Source organism: Ylistrum balloti, unplaced genomic scaffold (genome assembly GCF_031769215.1).
Source record: "Ylistrum balloti isolate Yb309-2 unplaced genomic scaffold, AGI_CSIRO_Ybal_v1 Utg370992, whole genome shotgun sequence".
NCBI lineage: Eukaryota > Metazoa > Mollusca > Bivalvia > Pectinida > Pectinidae > Ylistrum > Ylistrum balloti.
The window spans coordinates 880,745-900,738 of NW_026782555.1; the positions used below are offsets into that span (position 1 = coordinate 880,745).

General features: G+C 40.1%; 1 protein-coding gene across 1 annotated transcript; it reads left to right on the top strand.

Annotated features, from left to right (window-relative positions):
* Positions 1-399: 399 nt before the first annotated feature.
* Positions 400-1,047, top strand: LOC132559915 (uncharacterized protein DKFZp434B061-like). The gene has a single exon (XM_060224546.1). The coding sequence runs from the start codon at positions 400-402 to the stop codon at positions 1,045-1,047; it is 648 nt and encodes a 215-aa protein (XP_060080529.1).
* Positions 1,048-19,994: the final 18,947 nt, after the last annotated feature.

Genomic DNA, 19,994 nt, shown 5'->3' on the forward strand with positions numbered 1-19,994 from the left:
GTTTTTTGGTTGTTGTTGTTTTATTTATCATGTCGTATCGGTATTGGATTGTGTTCCATCTAAGACCATTACAGTGATACTACGGTCCTACAAACATCCGCATTCTTACTATTGACCTTGAGTCTTTTGACAAATGATCACGGGTTACAGGGTAATCGACCAGCTTTCTCTTTATTTACATACAAGCGGTTAATAGCAGGGTCGTAAAGAGGCTGTGATATGGGCACATCGTTAGTATTGGAGGTGGAAAAGGCCATTTCCGTCAATTCCGAGCAGCTATCGGATCCTTAAGTGTTATAAATTTCAATAAACAAAGTTTTGTGCAGTAGTTTCCTGCTTAACAATGATAATGTATAAGGGCGCAGTATACAGTAGGTAGTTTGTGTATAAGGACGCAGTATGCCCAACAACCCCGAAAAATTGGTCGTCACCCAACAACCACGAACCTCGGTCGTCACCCAACAACCCGGGACCTCGGTCGTCACCCAACAACCACGAACTTCGGTCGTCACACAAATACCCCGAATCTCGGTCGTCTCCCAACAATCCCGAACCTTGGTCGTCACACAAATACCCCGAATCTCGGTCGTCTCCCAACAAACACGAAGTTCGGTCGTCACCCAAAAACCCCGAACCTTGGTCGTCACCCAACAACCCGGGACCTCGGTCGTCACCCAACAACACCGAACCTCGGTCGTCACCCAACAACCCCGAACCCTAGTCGTCACCAAACAACCCGGGACCTCGGTCGTCACCCCAAAAACCCCGAACCCCAGTCGTCACCCAACAACCCGGGACCTCGGTCGTCAACCAACAACCCTGAACCCCAGTCGTCACCCAACAACCCGGGACCTCGGTCGTCACCCAACAACCCCGAACCCTAGTCGTCACCAAACAACCCGGGACCTCGGTCGTCACCCCAAAAACCCCGAACCCCAGTCGTCACCCAACAACCCGGGACCTCGGTCGTCAACCAACAACCCTGAACCCCAGTCGTCACCCAACAACCCGGGACCTCGGTCGTCACCCAATAACCCCGAACCCTAGTCGTCACCCAACAACCCGGGACCTCGGTCGTCACCCAACAACACCGAACCCTAGTCGTCACCCAACAACCCGGGACCTCGGTCGTCACCCAACAACCCCGAACCTCGGTCGTCACCCAACAACACCGAACCTCGGTCGTCAACCAACAACCACGAACTTCGGTCGTCACCCAACAACCCCGAACCTCGGTCGTCACCCAACAACACCGAACCTTGGTCGTCACCCAACAACACCGAACCCTAGTCGTCACCCAACAACCCCGAACCTCGGTCGTCACCCAACAACCCCGAACCTCGGTCGTCACCCAACAACACCGAACCTCGGTCGTCACCCAACAACCCCGAACCTTGGTCGTCACCCAACAACACCGAACCTTGGTCGTCACCCAACAACCCCGAACCTTGGTCGTCACCCAACAACACCGAACCTTGGTCGTCACCCAACAACCCCGAACCTTGGTCGTCACCCAACAACACCGAACCTCGGTCGTCACCCAACAACCCCGAACCTTGGTCGTCACCCAACAACACCGAACCTCGGTCGTCACCCAACAACCCCGAACCTTGGTCGTCACCCAACAACCCCGAACCTTGGTCGTCATTCAGCCTCCTCGAACCTCGGTCGTCAACCAAAAACCATGAACCCCGGCAAAGTGCACTGGCGCTTCATTTTCAATATGACTATACAGCTAAAATGTTTATATTTATCAAACTCTTATTTTCGTATTGTTTTAAGAGAATACAGCTCCTATAAATTCACGTTACTCGCAACATTTTGACGCTGTTGGCAGTTCATGGGCTGATAATTCACTGACTTCTGGTACTCCGTAGTAATGCCGTGGCTGATATTAAACTGAAACATATTCCCAGAACGACTGTTGACATGTTGACGCATCACTAATAATTTCAGAGTGGGATATAATTGTTAAAAAAGATTTAATTGATATGTTTTCACATGAAATTGATTGGTATATATATATAGTATACTAGACTCAAACAAGAAGTAACCTTGACATGTATTAAAGGGACTCATGTCGTGTTTATCTCTAAACATGACGTCATTATAACCAATTAAAATATTACAACACACGTATCGCGGTAATCAACACTCACTATTCATGATGATCGATTTGCGACGGCAAATGATCATTAATTTCTAGCAACATGTTAAATTCATGAATCTTCCACATTGTACAAGCTGTTCATATTTGCTTGTCAATTGTAATAATATATTAATGAATAATGAACGTTTTCCTGTACTTCTGGTACTTTTAAATAAGTCACGTGACAAAAGGTATCTCCAAACACTGACACAAGGTCGCGTAAAGGACATAAATATAATTGTATTGGTATGCTCATGAAAACCAATACGTTTTCTAACTGTTAACGGAAAGGCAACTGTAGCTATAATAGTTGGAAACAACACCAGGTAAATCCGGCAAAAAGATAATTTATTGTGTTCATTTACGCAAGGTATCTCTTTCATACTGCGCGTGGAATGGTTAAAACAAGACACAATGCTAGTTATCTGTTGTATGACAGGGGTGATGGACCAAGCAGTCTTAGCACAGAGAACTCCGGTAATGATTTTTACACCTGTACTGTAGTGTGTTAATGGTTCAGGAGCGAAGCCTTCGTCATTATCCTCGCATCAGTGTTGATGTTTAAACCAAGACCGTGCGCTTGCTGGTGATTAAGTTTGGATTGATACGTTGTTATTAAAGTCACAGAACACGTGTATTCAACATCACACAAGGAAACGGAACGGTATGTATTTCCACTGCCGTTTATTCATGTACATGTTTTTATTCTGAATTACGGAAATAGTAATCATTTTAATGCTGGATCACATGTCTATGTTCCACTTGTGTTGTTAACTTGTACGGTTTTGATATTTTTGTCTAGTTCACGACCTATGGAAAATGAGCGTGTGTTGTTATGTTTATTTAAGCACATGCAACTTGGCGCATGTCATTGTGCAAGTAATAATTATAACTGCTGGAAGCATGGTTATCTTAAAAACCCTTTATTGTCATGATGCCGTGTAATGTATTGATGTTGAAGGTTATGTGTGAATGGTGTGTTCAAGGTGTGGCTGTAGATAAACTACATATAATGTGTTACAATGTGGTAAGATACATAAACCAAAGATTATTACCTCATATAAATGATTCAATAACTTATTTCGGTCATAAAACATATACGTATTTAGTGACTTTCGAGCTGCTGAGTTTTGACAATATTTTATGACATGTTTTCATTTCTTTTCGATAGAATTATATCCTGCTTGCCCAATACACGTGGCAAAAACATAGAGTTGTCTATTTCTTTATGTTTAACTTAGTGTCCTTCTCTCACAACTTTTCCTTATCTTTCTGTCTGTCACAATTCTCTCCTTAGCTTTATGTCACACTGTCACAACTCTCTCCTCATCTTTATGTCACACTGTCACAACTGTCTCCTTATCATTATATCACACTGTCACAACTCTCTCCTCATCTTTACGTCACACTGTCACAACTGTCTCATTATATTTATGTCACACTGTCACAACTGTCTCATTATCTTTATGTCACACTGTCATAACTGTCTCATTATCTTTATGTCACACTGTCACAACTGTCTCATTATCTTTATATCACACTGTCACAACTGTCTCCTTTTTTTATATCACACTCTCCCAACTGTCTCCTTGTCTGTATGTCACACTCTCCCAACTGTATCCTTGTCTTTATGTCACACTGTCACAACTGTCTCATTATCTTTATATCACACTGTCACAACTGCCTCCTTATCTTTATGTCTCATTGTCACAACTGTCACCTGATCTTCATGTCACACTGTCAAAACTGTCACCTCATCTTCATGTCACACTGTCAAAACTGTCACCTCATCTTCATGTCACACTGTCACAACTGTCTCTTTATTTTTTTTAAGTCACACTGTCACAACAGTCTCATTATCTTTATGTCTCACTGTCACAACTGTCTCATTATCTTTATGTCTCACTGTCACAACTGTCTCATTATCTTTATGTCTCACTGTCACAACTGTCTCCTTATCTTTATGTCACACTGTCACAACTGTCTCCTTATCTTTATGTCACATGTCATAAATGTGTCCTTATCTTTATGTCACAATGTCACGACAGTCTCTTTATTTTTTATGTCACACTGTCACAACTGTATCCTTATCTATGTGTCACACTAACACAACTATCTACTCATCTTTATATCACACTAACACAACACTCCCTTATCTTTCTATCACCATGTCACAACTCTCTTCTCATCTTTATGTTACACTGTCACAACTGTCTCCTTATCTTTATATCACGCTGTCACAATTGTCTCTTCATCTTTATGTCATACTGTCACAACTTTCTCCTCATCTTCATGTCATACTGTCACAACTGTCTCTATATCTTTATGTCACACTGTCGCAACTGTCTCCTTATGTATATGACACACTGTCACAACTGTCTCATTATCTTTATATCACACTGTCACAACTGTCTCATTATCTTTATATCACACTGTCAAATCTGTCTCTTCATCTTTTTGCCACACTGTCACAACTGTCTCTTCATCTTTATCTCATACTGTCACAACTTCCTCCTCATCTTAATGTCATACTGTTACAACTGGCTCCTCATCTTTATGTCTCACTGTCACAACTGTCTCCTTATCTTTATATCACATGTCATAAATGTGTCCTTATCTTTATGTCACAATGTCACAATTTTCTCTTTATATTTCTGTCACACTGTCACAACTGTCTTCTTATCTTTATGTCTCATTGTCACGACTGTCTCTTTATTTTTTATGTCACACTGTCACAACTGGCTCCTCATCTTTATGTCTCACTGTCACAACTGTCTCCTTATCTTTATGTCACATGTCATAAATGTGTCCTTATCTTTATGTCACAATGTCACAACTTTCTCTTTATATTTATGTCACACTGTCACAACTGTCTCTTTATTTTTTTAAGTCACACTGTCACAACTATCTCCTCATCATTATGTCACACTGTCGCAACTGTTCCCTTATCTGTATGTCACACTGTCACAACTGTCTACTCATCTTTATGTCATACTGTCACAACTTTCTCCTCATCTTCATGTCATACTGTTACAACTGACTCCTCATCTTTATGTCTCACTGTCATAAATGTGTCCTTATCTTTATGTCACAATGTCACAACTTTCTCTTTATATTTATGTCACACTGTCACAACTGTCTTCTTATTTATATGTCACACTGTCACAACTGTCTACTCATCTTTTTGTCTCACTGTCACAAATGTCTCCACATCTTTATGTCACACTGTCACAACTGTCTCTTCATCTTTATGTCATACTGTCTTCTTATCTTTATGTCTCATTGTCACGACTGTCTCTTTATTTTTTTTGTCACACTAACACAACTCTCTCCTTATCTTTATGTCACACTGTCACAACTGTCTCCTTTTTTTGATATCACACTGTCCCAACCGTCTCCCTGTCTTTATGTCACACTTTTACAACTGTGTCCCTATCGTAATGTCACATTGTCACACTTTTACAACTGTGCCCTTATCTTTATGTCACACTGTCACAACTGTGCCCTTATCACATTGTCATCAACCAAGAGACGATGTGATCATAACGGATGCTTTGCCTACAGAATAAGTTGCTCCCACTTCAGCACAACATTCACACATACCTTGTTGGATTATAAAAGAGTGATAAAATCTCTAAATATCCAGATGAAAGCCAGTTTGTTCGGTGCAATGGATTTCTGTTTCGTTGGGGACTTTTATTTAAATACATCGTTCTATATACTGGTGATCGCTAGCTTAGACAGAGCTCAAATATATTCCTCTTGTATTGGTAGATCCTCGACACGTATCCTTCGAAATAGGAATTCTCAAAATGTTTGTTAAATTTAGACAAAGATCACTTTACGATATAAATATTACATAATTCCTAGCCCCTGTCAATCCTTGCCAGTAATCCTCCTCATTCCTCGCTCTTACATAAACTTACTTACCACTGCTCAGTGACAAAGACTAGCTTTTTAAGGTGGTTATGTATTATGATGAACTAGATTTAAATGGAAAATAAACAGATATTTACTATTTTATAGATATATTTTAATGTGGTTTTCGTATCAATTGTCGGTTTTATTTCGATGAGATTTTTTTCACACATGGGAGGGACCTTGAACACCTGCTTGAGTTATCTCCCTTAGATCAACTCGTCCATCACGGATCAGCAATATATGAACAAACCGCTTATCAGAGAAAACGTGCGATTGCTTTGATACAGAACACGGATGTCAAAAAGTAACACGGATATGACAAGACTTGCTATAAACACAGAGACTGTGAAAAGATATGTAGAACTAGAAAAAAAATATATATATACATTAGCATTGATGGAAGTCGAACAAAAAACAGAGTACAATGTATGAAAGATGATTGTAAGTTTTATGAAGACGAAGATGTGACATGCATTACGCTGACTGGATGTCCATAGAGCTACAGGCATATTAGGATGTTTGGCTGACGTACATGATGTGTGATGGTTTTACTCCAGTTCTCTCGTGCTCAATATCATCCATCAGAGCTACAATATCCGGACTGTGGAAGAAATTTATACGATCACGATGAATATGTATTAAAGAGAATAATATTTTTTTCTGTATACAATAAGAATATCAGCCAATGCTACTTAGGAACGCTTTCTGATGACATATTTTACTAGATATTAAAGGATCGAGTCCAAAGACATTTTGTCCTTCTTGAACTCGACAGTAAACTCTGGGAAGGCCAGTGGAACTGCGAGACTTTTCATATGAATGGAAGTGATATTTTTCAATGAATCAAAGCGTACTTCTTTTAATAAACTAAAGAAAAACATGTTGGTTAACACAAAAAGGAAAAAATAAATAGCAGAAAATATCTAATAGATACTGACGAGTTCTCTTGTTGGGTTTCCTCACCATTATCAGATCATGCCGTTAATATTCTATCTTCAGTGAAACGTTAAAAAATGGAAACCATTAGCAGACAAAAGTTGTCAAAGGATTATTTTAGTTTCTATAAATAGAGTCAACACGTGCTTGGGTGGTGGAAGAAAACCGCAGCTCCTTATCGATCTGCGATCAGTACCTCGCGATTGCCCCACGAAGGCCTCGAACCCGCGACCCAGAGGTGAAAGGGCTCGTGATAAAAAGGCTCCTTAACCACACAACCACCACGCCCCTTATACTAATAAACTAATATGAGCATTTGCACGTGCAAGGCACTGATTTAACGATGGAGTCAAATTAAAACGACTGCATGTACATTTACAAAGACCTAACGGTTAGAATGCGTCCGAAATTGAACTGGGATTCGTTTTCAACGTAGAACAATGACGCGCGGAGTTGTGGAAAATGGAACTTAATTAAGTTTTCTGTATCTTAAACGCCGAAAATTAATTCATTAAAAAGTGACCCGGATAATGAGACGTTCACCGTACCACGTGACAGCATTTGATACAATATGGCATCATTCATATGTGTGATACTTTTGATAACGTATCATGACAACATTTGAATAATATCATTAATATATGAGTAATTATAGTGATACAATGTATGTTAATTGATGATTTCTGAGGATATATTGGCAAGTCACATTCAATTCACAATAAGTTTGTAACAGAGTATGAACCAGCGGAGGCAAACTGCATCCTCTTCCTGGTCACGTTAATATATGGTGTCTTTTACTTATCGTGACTTGGTACATATTTCAATACCAAATCTCTAGTTGCAAGAAGTTTGTGCTGTAAAACATTTAATCATTCGTCAGTTCTCAGGTTGCATTTATCATCGATATGAATGCCATTCCTGTATTAGATTTCGAACGTCATGATTTTCATATCTGTCAGCGAGATAGAATTCATACAATATATTTACAATAAAAAATATCTGACAGCCGTTCCTTATTTCAACATTTCAGATGTTATTTCAAAATAGCGCCGTATCTATTTTATAAACGGATCCCACGTGGTTTTATTTACGGAGCAGCTTCCTGAAAATCCTAACCTTCTGCATGATTTATTTTAACATTTAGATGTTGTATGAGGCACCGTGCAATCGTGACGTAACGTAGCACCAAATTGACGTCATACAGCGTATGATTAGGCGTTTATCTATACTCCTGTGAATACATTCCAGATTAACAGGGAGTTAATGGGAGGCCATAAACTTAGCAAAATCTATTTTAAACTCATTCCTTTGAAATAAAGAGTATAACTGATAAGAATGAAAAACGACATATAGTGTAGTTATCGTGGTTAAAAATCACGTAATATTTTTAAATGATTATCGTGATGTCATATTTTTTCAAAGCAGTGTCTTCTGAAAACTGAAATCCTTGACGTGTCGACACCGTCTGGGCGTTGACACAAATTACGATCTTGTTATTGGCTAGTGTGTTTTGGCCTAACTTGCAGTTATTAGTCGCTGTTTAGTACCATCTTTAGATTAAAGCAGACCAGCGTTTACAGAAGGGACAACATTGCCGTGCTTGCTGGCTTGTCTAGCGATCGATTTCAGCCATCACGGAAAACTTCATTCATCAATTAATGTTTATGTACTGCTGTGTTAAATGACACACCTTACTCTTTCGAGAATGGACGAACAGAAGTAGCCATGTCATGTTAACGTCACGTGACAACGAAGCTCGTGACACACTCAAACACACAGAGCTGGGAGGACAGTTTCGTAATTAGAACAAGATTAACAACAGCGATAGGAAACAGAAGTGTCGATTTTCACGATAATTTTTTTTATATGATTAATGAGGAAAGTAATATCAAACCATTTTACAAATAATTATTTTCCAATTAACCCTGGAAAATTGTTTTTTTTTCTTTAGAACTTTGACGAACAGCCACAAGAAAATCAGATATCAAGATATGTACCTCTAAGGACATCAAAGCTAAAACAGCTGCCAGCTATTTTTTGTGTGTCTTCACTACATTTTGTATTTTCGATCGATGACACAGAATGAAAAGAAAAAAAATAAAAGACCTTGGCTTTTTTCCAGCCATGGCAACTTTTCGATTTTTCGTTTAGAGAGTCGCATTACTATTGTGATTGTCACGCACTTATGACTTTGTTGATATCTGAGGACGAAACAACACATAATTAATATAAGAGCGTTACATGTACACATGGTTGTCCCTGTAACGAGAACCGTCCGGGAATACTTGACATCTGCTCCGTAAAACGTCAGTTATACTCGTGATACAATATGTATAGTTTATTTACAGCACTTTCATTCGCACGTGCACACATTCCTTTTGCTTAAGAAGTACTATAGATCTTTTGATTTATACTTTTTCTCATATTATCTACCGTATCATATATTATCGATTTCTGTTCGAAACCTCTCTATGATAATGCCAATTAACGCCGGAAATCGCCTCAAACGTGTAATAATCCTCATTACGGGCAGTATACATACAGATTATCCTGACCTCGTTAGTACATATCTTATCAGTCCCTATATAAAACACGGAAATGGTATGAAACAAAAAGTACATCATTTTTTTTTTTTTTTTTTAGAATTAGTAGAATTGATTCTGGAACTGGAATTCATTATTCTTTTATTTCATTTTCTAATCGTAACATCAGTGGGTAGAGCATCAGAACCGTGGTGTGTAGTTCGATCCCTTCTCCGGGCTGTGTGTGTTTCTTGGGTGGAAATCTGAGGTGTGTGAGCCAGTCCCTACTCCATTTTGTGCGTGTTTACCAGGTGACGATCCACACCCAGGGCTGTGTGTGTTTCTTGGGTGAAGATCCGTGGTATGGTTCGATCCCCTCTCCTGGCTGTGTGTGTTTCTTGGATGAAGTTCTGTGTTGTATAGTTCGATCCCTACTCCGGACTGTGTGTGTTTCTTGGATGGAGTTCTGTATTGTGTAGTTCGATCCCTACTCCGGACTGTGTGTGTTTCTCGGGTGAAGATCCGTGGTGTGGTTCGATCCCTACCATGGACTGTGTGTGTTTCTCGGGTGAAGATCCGTGGTGTGGTTCGATCCCTACCATGGACTGTGTGTGTTTCTCGGGTGAAGATCCGTGGTGTGGTTCGATCCCTACCATGGACTGTGTGTGTTTCTCGGGTGAAGATCCATGTTGTGGTTCGATCCCTACTCCGGACTGTGTGTGTTTCTCGGGTGAAGATCAGTGTTGTGGTTCGATCCCTACCATGGACTGTGCGTGTTTCTCGGGTGAAGATCAGTGTTGTGGTTCGATCCCTACCATGGACTGTGTGTGTTTCTCGGGTGAAGATCCGTGGTGTGGTTCTATCCCTACTCCGGACTGTGTGTGTTTCTCGGGTGAAGATCCGTGATGTGGTTCGATCCCTACCATGGACTGTGTGTGTTTCTCGGGTGAAGATCCGTGGTGTGGTTCGATCCCTACCATGGACTGTGTGTGTTTCTCGGGTGAAGATCCGTGGTGTGGTTCGATCCCTACCATGGACTGTGTGTGTTTCTCGGGTGAAGATCCGTGATGTGGTTCGATCCCTACCATGGACTGTGTGTGTTTCTCGGGTGAAGATCCGTGGTGTGGTTCGATCCCTACCATGGACTGTGTGTGTTTCTCGGGTGAAGGTCCGTGGTGTGGTTCGATCCCTACCATGGACTGTGTGTGTTTCTCGGGTGAAGGTCCGTGGTGTGTAGATCGACTACTTCTTGGTTTATATATTTGTTAAAGCTGTTATCATGGTCCGTCCTATTCTTAGTCATAGATTCTATGTCAAAACGCTTCAAAGCAAATGTTTCCGATCATGCGACGGCCCATCGCATAGTGTTCAGCCAGATAAATACCGACTACATCGTGACCTATTTTCTTTTTAATTTTTTTATGGATTCAACCTCACATTTGGACTTAGTGTGTAACGTCCGCTCAAGTAGGAAGGTTATGAGTTCTGTCCCAAAGACATGACATCAAAAAGTCATAAAGATGTGACTTCCGGTTCCCTACCTGTTGTTCAGCAATTAAAAATATGCACAGTAAAATATGACCTAGTGAGATTTCATGCTTTTGTGTCAAGGTTGTGAAATTTCAGAATGATGACACTACAAAATCTCGCTTGAGTGACCCCACTATCTGGATACACCGCTCTCAGATAGCCTTGGCTGTGTTCAGATGTTGTCAAACCCGCGACAACGTTTTATCGCATAGCATGTCTACAAGGCGAGCAGCAAATCACGGCAATTATGACAAGATTATCCGTGGATGGAGGTGTTTTGATAGATAATTGTTAGCTGGGTCCCTAGTGTCCATACTTTTTATGCTGTAATGACGTGTACACTTGAACATAACACAACCATAATTGACACAAATGTTGTCGGATAGAACTGTAAGTCAAGACGTGCCGGTGTAATGATCCTCGGATAAGATTTACTGATACTCTGCCAGACGCGTCATGTCGGTAAGATATATTAAGCTCGGCATTTATTTAGACGCTGCAAGACTTCTTATTCACAAGATATCTTGGTCGTTACACTACAAACGACAGTTGACAGACAGGGCGCTCCCCGCACCTACAAGGGGCACTCTACGTCAATCAGCGAATACTTTCATCAACGTCACGGATATGCAAATAGTCACATCGATAATGCAGATCGACCTACTAAGTAGGTTTCAATGCATACATGGTCTGTATGAATATTAATGAGAGCACTTGTCATGCTGATTAATAATTTCCCCGAATTATTGAGACGCAGAGTGATAAAAATCAAAGCCAATTAAGGGATATCATAACTTTGTTTTAATGGTGTAGTAACTGGTCGCTCCCGCGTATAGTATTTTTTGTGAGGGAAGGCTGAACGTTGATATATTACTGACGTCACTTCCTTTGTGTTAAAGACTTATCACATGGGTGCCTTATAGATTGTGTTTAAATGGTGTCAACTCACTTCCCAATTACACTATTTAGTTCAGTAATATCCATAACTAACCCGTTAGTTTCGTACAAAACAAGTTTCCGTTAGAACAATGTTAATTATATCATATCGATGTACTGGATGTGTTTACTCCAAAACCAATCAATCAACATGAGGCTATTCGGGGAAAAAAGCATATTAATATTCTTAATCTCTGATATTATCTACCTGAGTAATAGATGTACTTATATTCTAAATCTCTTATATTTAATGAAAGTGTATATTTTATAATTGGGTAATATATGTACTAATATTTTAAATCTCTTATATTTAATTAACGTGTATTATCTACCTGGGTAATAGAGGTAATAATATTCTTATTTCATCATTATCATATCATCACCTGATTTCCATACTAGATATGTTTTGGAGACTCAAATACTGAACTGTCAAACTTATAGCAAACGTTTTCGTTAATCAGAAGAAACGATATTATCATATAACTGACCTGATTTGTTATACGACCATATCATGAATATATAGAAAATACATGGTCAGTGTGTTAAACTATAAGCTTTATTTTTGCGAGGGTGAAGAAAGACAAGATTGACGAGCTTCTGGCGATTGTCAGCGTCTTACTTATAAGTTGTATTTTGGCAATTGTTAAATTGTAAGAGGCTCGCCACTGAAAATATATTCTATTTATCCTTCAACGGTTTTGTTGTACAATCTGTGTTTACCTGACGTGGACGTTACGCTGAATTTTGCCTGATGACGTAGACATATAGTTCAAAACGTCAAAGGATATGACTGTGATTTCATGAATTTTCATGAAGAAATTTGTTTAGTACAACATATTAAATTGCTTTATAATTTATAATCTTAAATGTAATTCTGAAGTAAATTCAGAATGTGATTTTGTCAATTAACTCACGAGCTAAAAGTACACCTATTATCCGTCACAACCGAATATAGAACATATATATGTGGCAAGTGTATTTCGATAATGGCAGCACCATTTACAGGATAAAGTCTAATATATGTGTAATCGCACTATTGTGACGTCATAAATAAGTCTTGATGGCGTCACCCGATTGTATTAATAGTAAAATCATACCGTCCGCATCGAAATCTTCTAGGGATATTTTTTCAGACATGTGGATTACATGATCAATAGAATCTTGTACTCGATTCCCTCCATACGATAAATCATCAATCATGAGACCTCTAATTCATGGAAACTCGTTGCTGATAATTATAAGAGATTACACGTGTATACCGAAAGCAAGCTCGTCTATATATAACATGTATCTCGGGGATAATTCCTATGTTACTTCCGGTAGCGTTCTTCACTTTCGTGAACATTACAAATAAACATATCTGAAACTGAAATTTACCGAAATGATGAAAAACACTCTCGTTCACGAATGACGGAAGACGACGGCTGCTTTGAAAAAAAAACAAGATAATGTTATGAAACACTATACTCCCGGTTGCAACAAATGTTTCACATGGTCCAAAATTTTGGTACCACCAGAAAGGTGTTATCACAAGAAACACACATGTCGAATATGAAAGCAATACTTCTTATGATGCAATAGTTATAAGCAAGATTTTTTTTTCAAATGTAGGTCAAAGGTCACGGTCAAGGTCACACAGTGAAAACTTTTGATACCACCAATAAGGTCTTGTCACAAAGAACACACGTGTTGAATAAGAAAGCCATACCTCTTATGATGCAATATTTATGGGCAAGGTTAAAGATGACAACAGACAAACAGACAGTCAACACAAAACAATATGCTCCCAATCTTTCGATCCGGAGACATAATAATGCACCAATGAAAAGGACGGTACCTTAATGAAGACAACACATCATTTATGCGATGTATTCATGGTATGATGAATGGAAATTACAAGCTGTAGGAGTGCCCGCCAGAATAAATCAGCGGTGTTTGTAGTTTAGCTAAGCCTTTGTAATATGCATTTACGACACGATATTTTCCAGCTCTCCTTTCAGACTGTGACAGTCATTTTTTAACCTTTTACTGTTTGACCGTGACAGTCATATAAATGGTTTTATAAACTATGACAATCCCATTAACTTAATTTTTCCTCAGTTCTCCTTTCTGACGGTGACAAGTACCAGCTGTGAGAATCCCACTCCAATAAGCTCTCCTATAAGCTGGAGGCTATTTATTATCTTATGCCTTTATATTCCATCGCGGGAAAAAAAGTATGTACTCAAAATAATGTTTTTTCTAATCGATGACTTAAGAATTATGAATTGAAGAAATAATAACTTGTTCGATTGGTAAAAGGTTTCAACTACATGTGTATGATTTCGTTACGCTTCAATGATCAGCGTATGTTTCAAACCTAGGAAACGTTTTACTAAGAGAAAAGTCCAACGTTCTAAGTATTCTATGCGCTGTATCAGAAAACCATTGTTTTCCGTAGGGAATTTTGCCAGGGACCTACCACGTATTGGTGAAAATAGGAAATACTTTCTATTGACATACAGTGACAGTGCTGTCCAGTTGTACCGTTGGTTGGGAGAACGTTACAGTGACGGCCGTGACCTGTTGTACCGTTGGTTGGGAGAACGTTACAGTGACGGTCGTGACCTGTTGTAGCGTTGGCTGGGAGAACGTTACAGTGACGGTCGTGACCTGTTGTAGCGTTAGCTGGGAGAACGTTACAGTGACGGTCGTGACCTGTTGTAGCGTTAGCTGGGAGAACGTTACAGTGACGGTCGTGACCTGTTGTAGCGTTGGCTTGGAGAACGTTACAGTGACGATCATTAACTGTTGTAGCGTTAGCTGGGAGAATGTTACAGTGACGGTCGTGACCTGTTGTAGCGTTGGCTTGGAGAACGTTACAGTGACGATCATGAGCTGTTGTAGCGTTAGCTGGGAGAACGTTACAGTGACGGTCGTGACCTGTTGTACTGTTGGCTGGGAGAACGTTACAGTGACGGTCGTGACCTGTTGTAGCGTTGGCTGGGAGAACGTTACAATGACGGTCGTGATCTGTTGTAGCGTTGGCTGGGAGAACGTTACAGTGACAGTCGTCACCTGTTGTAGCGTTGGCTGGGAGAACGTTACAGTGACGATCGTGATCAGTTGTAGCGTTGGCTGGGAGAACGTTACAATGACAGTCGTGTCCTGTTGTACTGTTGGCTGGGAGAACGTTACAGTGACGATCGTGATCAGTTGTAGCGTTGGCTGGGAGAACGTTACAGTGACGGTCGTGACCTGTTGTAGCGTTGGCTGGGAGAATGTTACAGTGACGGTCGTGACCTGTTGTAGCGTTGGCTGGGAGAACGTTACAGTGACGGTCGTGACCTGTTGTAGCGTTGGCTGGGAGAATGTTACAGTGACGGTCGTGACCTGTTGTAGCGTTGGCTGGGAGAACGTTGCGTTGGCTGGGAGAACGTTACAGTGACAGTCGTGACCTGTTGTACTGTTGGCTGGGAGAACGTTACAGTGACAGTCGTGTCCTGTTGTACTGTTGGCTGGGAGAACGTTACAGTGACGATCGTGATCAGTTGTAGCGTTGGCTGGGAGAACGTTGACGATCGTGATCAGTTGTACGTTGGCTGGGAGAACGTTCTGGTCGTGACCTGTTGTAGCAGTACTGTCGTGATCAGTTGTAGCGTTGGCTGGGAGAACGTTACAGTGACTGTCGTGATCAGTTGTAGCGATGACTGGGAGAACTTTTCAGTTACGGTCGTGACCTGTTGTACTGCTGGTTTGGAGAACGTTACAGTGACAGTTGTGTCTGGTTATGCCGTTTGCTGGAAGAACACTATAGTGATAGGTGTGTAATTCTGCGCCATTAGTCTAGCGAATGGAGCATTATGGCTTTGGGTGGCCTTAAAACGTATGTAAGGACCCTCTGGTGCTCCTATATGTGCTACTCTGACGAAATTATACGCCATTATGTTCCTCAATTTATCAGTACTAGCCAGCGTAATGTTATTTTTCAGCAGGACGACGTACGACGCCATTTTGTATGTGTGTTATAGGGGCCTACCTACAGCAGTAGAATGTCACCTGCTGCTTTGACTTTATGTGTCAGCAAATTTTCTACAGTTGAACATGTTTGGTATGAAATTGGGAGACGTCTGCGTGAGGTGTCAAATACTACTGCGACGTTGGACGTATCATATAGTGCATTTTTAGCCGTATGATATAACATTCCTCAAGTTTTCATGCGCAATTTAATCATACGACTTCGATCTGTGGCATGCAACATGCACAATATTAAACTTCTGACACTGGATCTTCAATCCCCCACCCCACCTCCCTCTCCCTCAGCTTCCTTCCTGTAGCTATAAATTACCTGATTTACTGTGTCATTGTGAACATAATGTAATGTAAAGCAAGATTTGGTATAAATCTAACATGCATTACACTCCATAGGCATCAAAACACTTTCATTTCAGCCCCAAAAGATTATGACGGAATATGCATGCCAAACTTGTATTTGATAAGATGTGTTTTGAGAATGCTAGCACGCGCTTACGAAGGCTTCAATGTTTCCATCACCACAAACTTATTGACCTCGTTGCGAGTTTTCCAAATATACTCTCTAACCTTCTATAGTTTCCTGTCAGGCATAGAAAGGGGAATTGGGTTAAAATCTAGATAAAGGTCAAAGGAAATTGGCACGATTTGTAAAACATTCAGTTTACCGGAAGTGTGTCTAAATAAGGAGGAAAATTGTTATAGCAACCCGAAATATCCGACCTTGTCACATAATAACGACGAAAAATTATTATGGCGAAGACAAAAGGGCAGGTGGTTATCAGAATTACATCCAATCTGATTTCAGGAAATTTGTCAAACACTTTAGAAGAAAAACTAGTAGTTACTGAAGTTCTAATGTGCTGAAGTCTTCCATCAAGTAATGGCGGCAGCGATTAATTTGAGCTTTCAGTGAGGGAACTTGTCTTCTCAATTAGTAATACTTTTATCTTTGTAAATTTAACTACACAATACATTAAACGAAGTCTTTCTTTTTTTCTTAAATTTCTAACGTCAAACATTCAGCTTTGTTATCGTAAAATGATATGGAGTTTTCGTGAAGATTAGGTACGCCAAGTACACCGAGGTCTTAAACACATGTTTTAATAATTCTTCGAAAGCTTTAGCACACAAAAACCATGAAAACTGCAGGCTTGTTAGAAGGAATCGTAATTCAAACTGAAAATCGATTCAGCAATTGGTGTTCCAGAGGATTAATCATCTTCTGCTTCATCAGAGACCTCAGTTCGCACCCACACAGAAACCCCAACTCTGTTCTCACCGACACTACAAACTCAACTCTGTTCTCACCGACACAACAACCCCAACTCTGTTCTCACCGACACAACATCCCCAACTCTGTTCTCACCGACACTACAAACTCAACTCTGTTCTCACCGACACAACATCCTCAACTCTGTTCTCGCCAACACAACATCCCCAACTCTGTTCTCACCGACACTACAAACTCAACTCTGTTCTCACCGACACAACAACCCCAACTCTGTTCTCACCGACACTGCAAACTCAACTCTGTTCTCAACGACACTGCAAACTCAACTCTGTTCTCACCGATACAACAACCTCAACTCTGTTCTCACCGACACTACAAACTCAACTCTGTTCTCACCGACACAACAACTCCAACTCTGTTGTCACCGACACAACAACCCCAACTCTGTTCTCACCGACACATCAACTTCAACTCTGTTCTCACCGACACAACAACTCCAACTCTGTTGTCACCGACACAACAACCCAACTCTGTTCTCACTGACACAACAACTCCAACTCTGTTGTCACCAACACAACAACCCAACTCTGTTCTCACTGACACAACAACCCACTCTGTTCTCACCGACACAACAACTCCAACTCTGTTGTCACCAACACAACAACCCAACTCTGTTCTCACCGACTCAACAACCTCAACTCTGTTCTCACCAACACAACAACCTCATCTCTGTTCTCACAGACACAACAACCTCATCTCTGTTCTCACCAACACAACAACTCCAACTCTGTTGTCACCGACACAACAACCCAACTCTGTTCTCACCGATGAAACAACCCCCAACTCTGTTCTCACCGACACAGAAACCTTACTTCTGTTCTCAAAGGCACAGCAACATTGTTTCTGTTTTCAATGATACAGAAACCTTAGCCGTGTTCTCAGTGACAAACAAACCTGAGTTTTTTTCTGACCCACACAACAATCTCAGTTCTTTTCTGACCGATAAACCAACCTCATTTCATTTCTGAACGACTCAAAACCGCATTTCTTTTCTGAGCCATAAACCAACCTCAGTTCTGTTTTAAACAATATAACAACCGCAGTTATGTTCTCAATGACAAAGCCTTCAGTTCTGTTTTCATCGACTCAGAAACTGCAGATCTGTTTTAACTGACACAGCAATCTTGGTTCTGTTTTCAATGACAGTTCAACTTTAGTTCTGGTCTCGTCGACACATCATCCTCAGTTTTATTCTTAACGACACAACAGACTCCTTTCTGTCTGTCCTAATCGACACAACAACCTTAGTTCTTTTCTTTTTCGCCGCAGTGACCTCACGTCTGTTCTCAATGACAGAGAAACATTGTATTGTTTCAATGACAGAACAACATCAGTTCTGGTTTGACAACACTAGCTAGCTAGAACTGTTATCATACTGACTTTATTTGCAATAGAAAGAAAGTCTTGGGATCTACATTAGCACCGCTCGCCTGACAACACATATGACATTTACGATGTCATACTGAGGACATCAAAACGTGTCTGCTCCACGTAACATTTGAAATGTCTTCAAATGATTTAAATATTGTATAATAGTGGATTTCATAAGGATCTTGGCGTCCAACATTGTTTGATCTTCATTTGTTCTGGGATATTTTCCTCTTGTTTGCTCTTAATGAAATAAAATTTGAGAGTTCCTCATAAGAAATACATAATCTACTAAATCAAATACGCCCGCCCGTCAGCAATTTTATATTTCTGGTCAGTTCCGAAATAAAACACGCGAGGACCACGGGAAGGAGGGACTTATGTATTAAGTGACGGACGGATGCACGAGGTACCGCGGACGTGTGGCAATTTGAACCATCAACTGATGACAGTGGGCTAGAAACAAATACGTGTGCATTCAGAAACGCATTTAATTCTTTATTATTATCCCTTGAACCTGTCGTTGATTTCTTATGCGTTCAAATGACGTTTTGTTTGTCCGTTTCGTTCGTTAGTTTCTATTGTCTGTTCGTACGTTTTGTTTGTTTGTTTTTTTTTTTTTTTTGTTGGCTTTTGTTTTTTGGGGTATTTTTTTTATTTATTTATTTGTTTATTTTTTTCATTTACTTTTTTTTGTTTTTGTTTATATGTTCGTTTGTTAGTTGGTTTGTTTGTTCGTTCGTTTCTTTCGTTTGTCTGTTTAGTAACTACCTAGTGCGGAACAGTGTAAGCTGTGATTCCAACAAGATACTGATGGTTTTTTATTGTTTCAGGATATAACATCTCACACAAAAAGACAAGAAACGAATTACTGCTGAAAAAGGTAGGTGTTGGAATCCAAGATTAATTAGATTTGTGCAGTTAAGACAAGGTTATATACCAATTAAATTAAACTTTGTATTACATTAAAATGCACATTTAGTATTTAATTGTTCCCTAGCTGACTTGGTGTGAGTCTCATAAAACGCAAATGAATTTGAACATGAGTTAACGGGAAACAAAAGAAAATTACCTTCAACTGGATCGCCAAGACTCGAGGGAAGACGCCGAATACTACATACATATTGTACACATACCATTGTTAATTCAGTTAGAAAAAAAAACATTTAACTTATACGGTGGCGCTGTATTAGGCGCCTTTTTGTATTTACAATAGTGTAGCTTTCTTGTTAATAACTAGGACGACATGAGAACAGTACCCACTCAAAATTAAGATACACATAGATTGTAAATAGAGCTAGGAGCATTAATTAAGAGTAATTCTGTA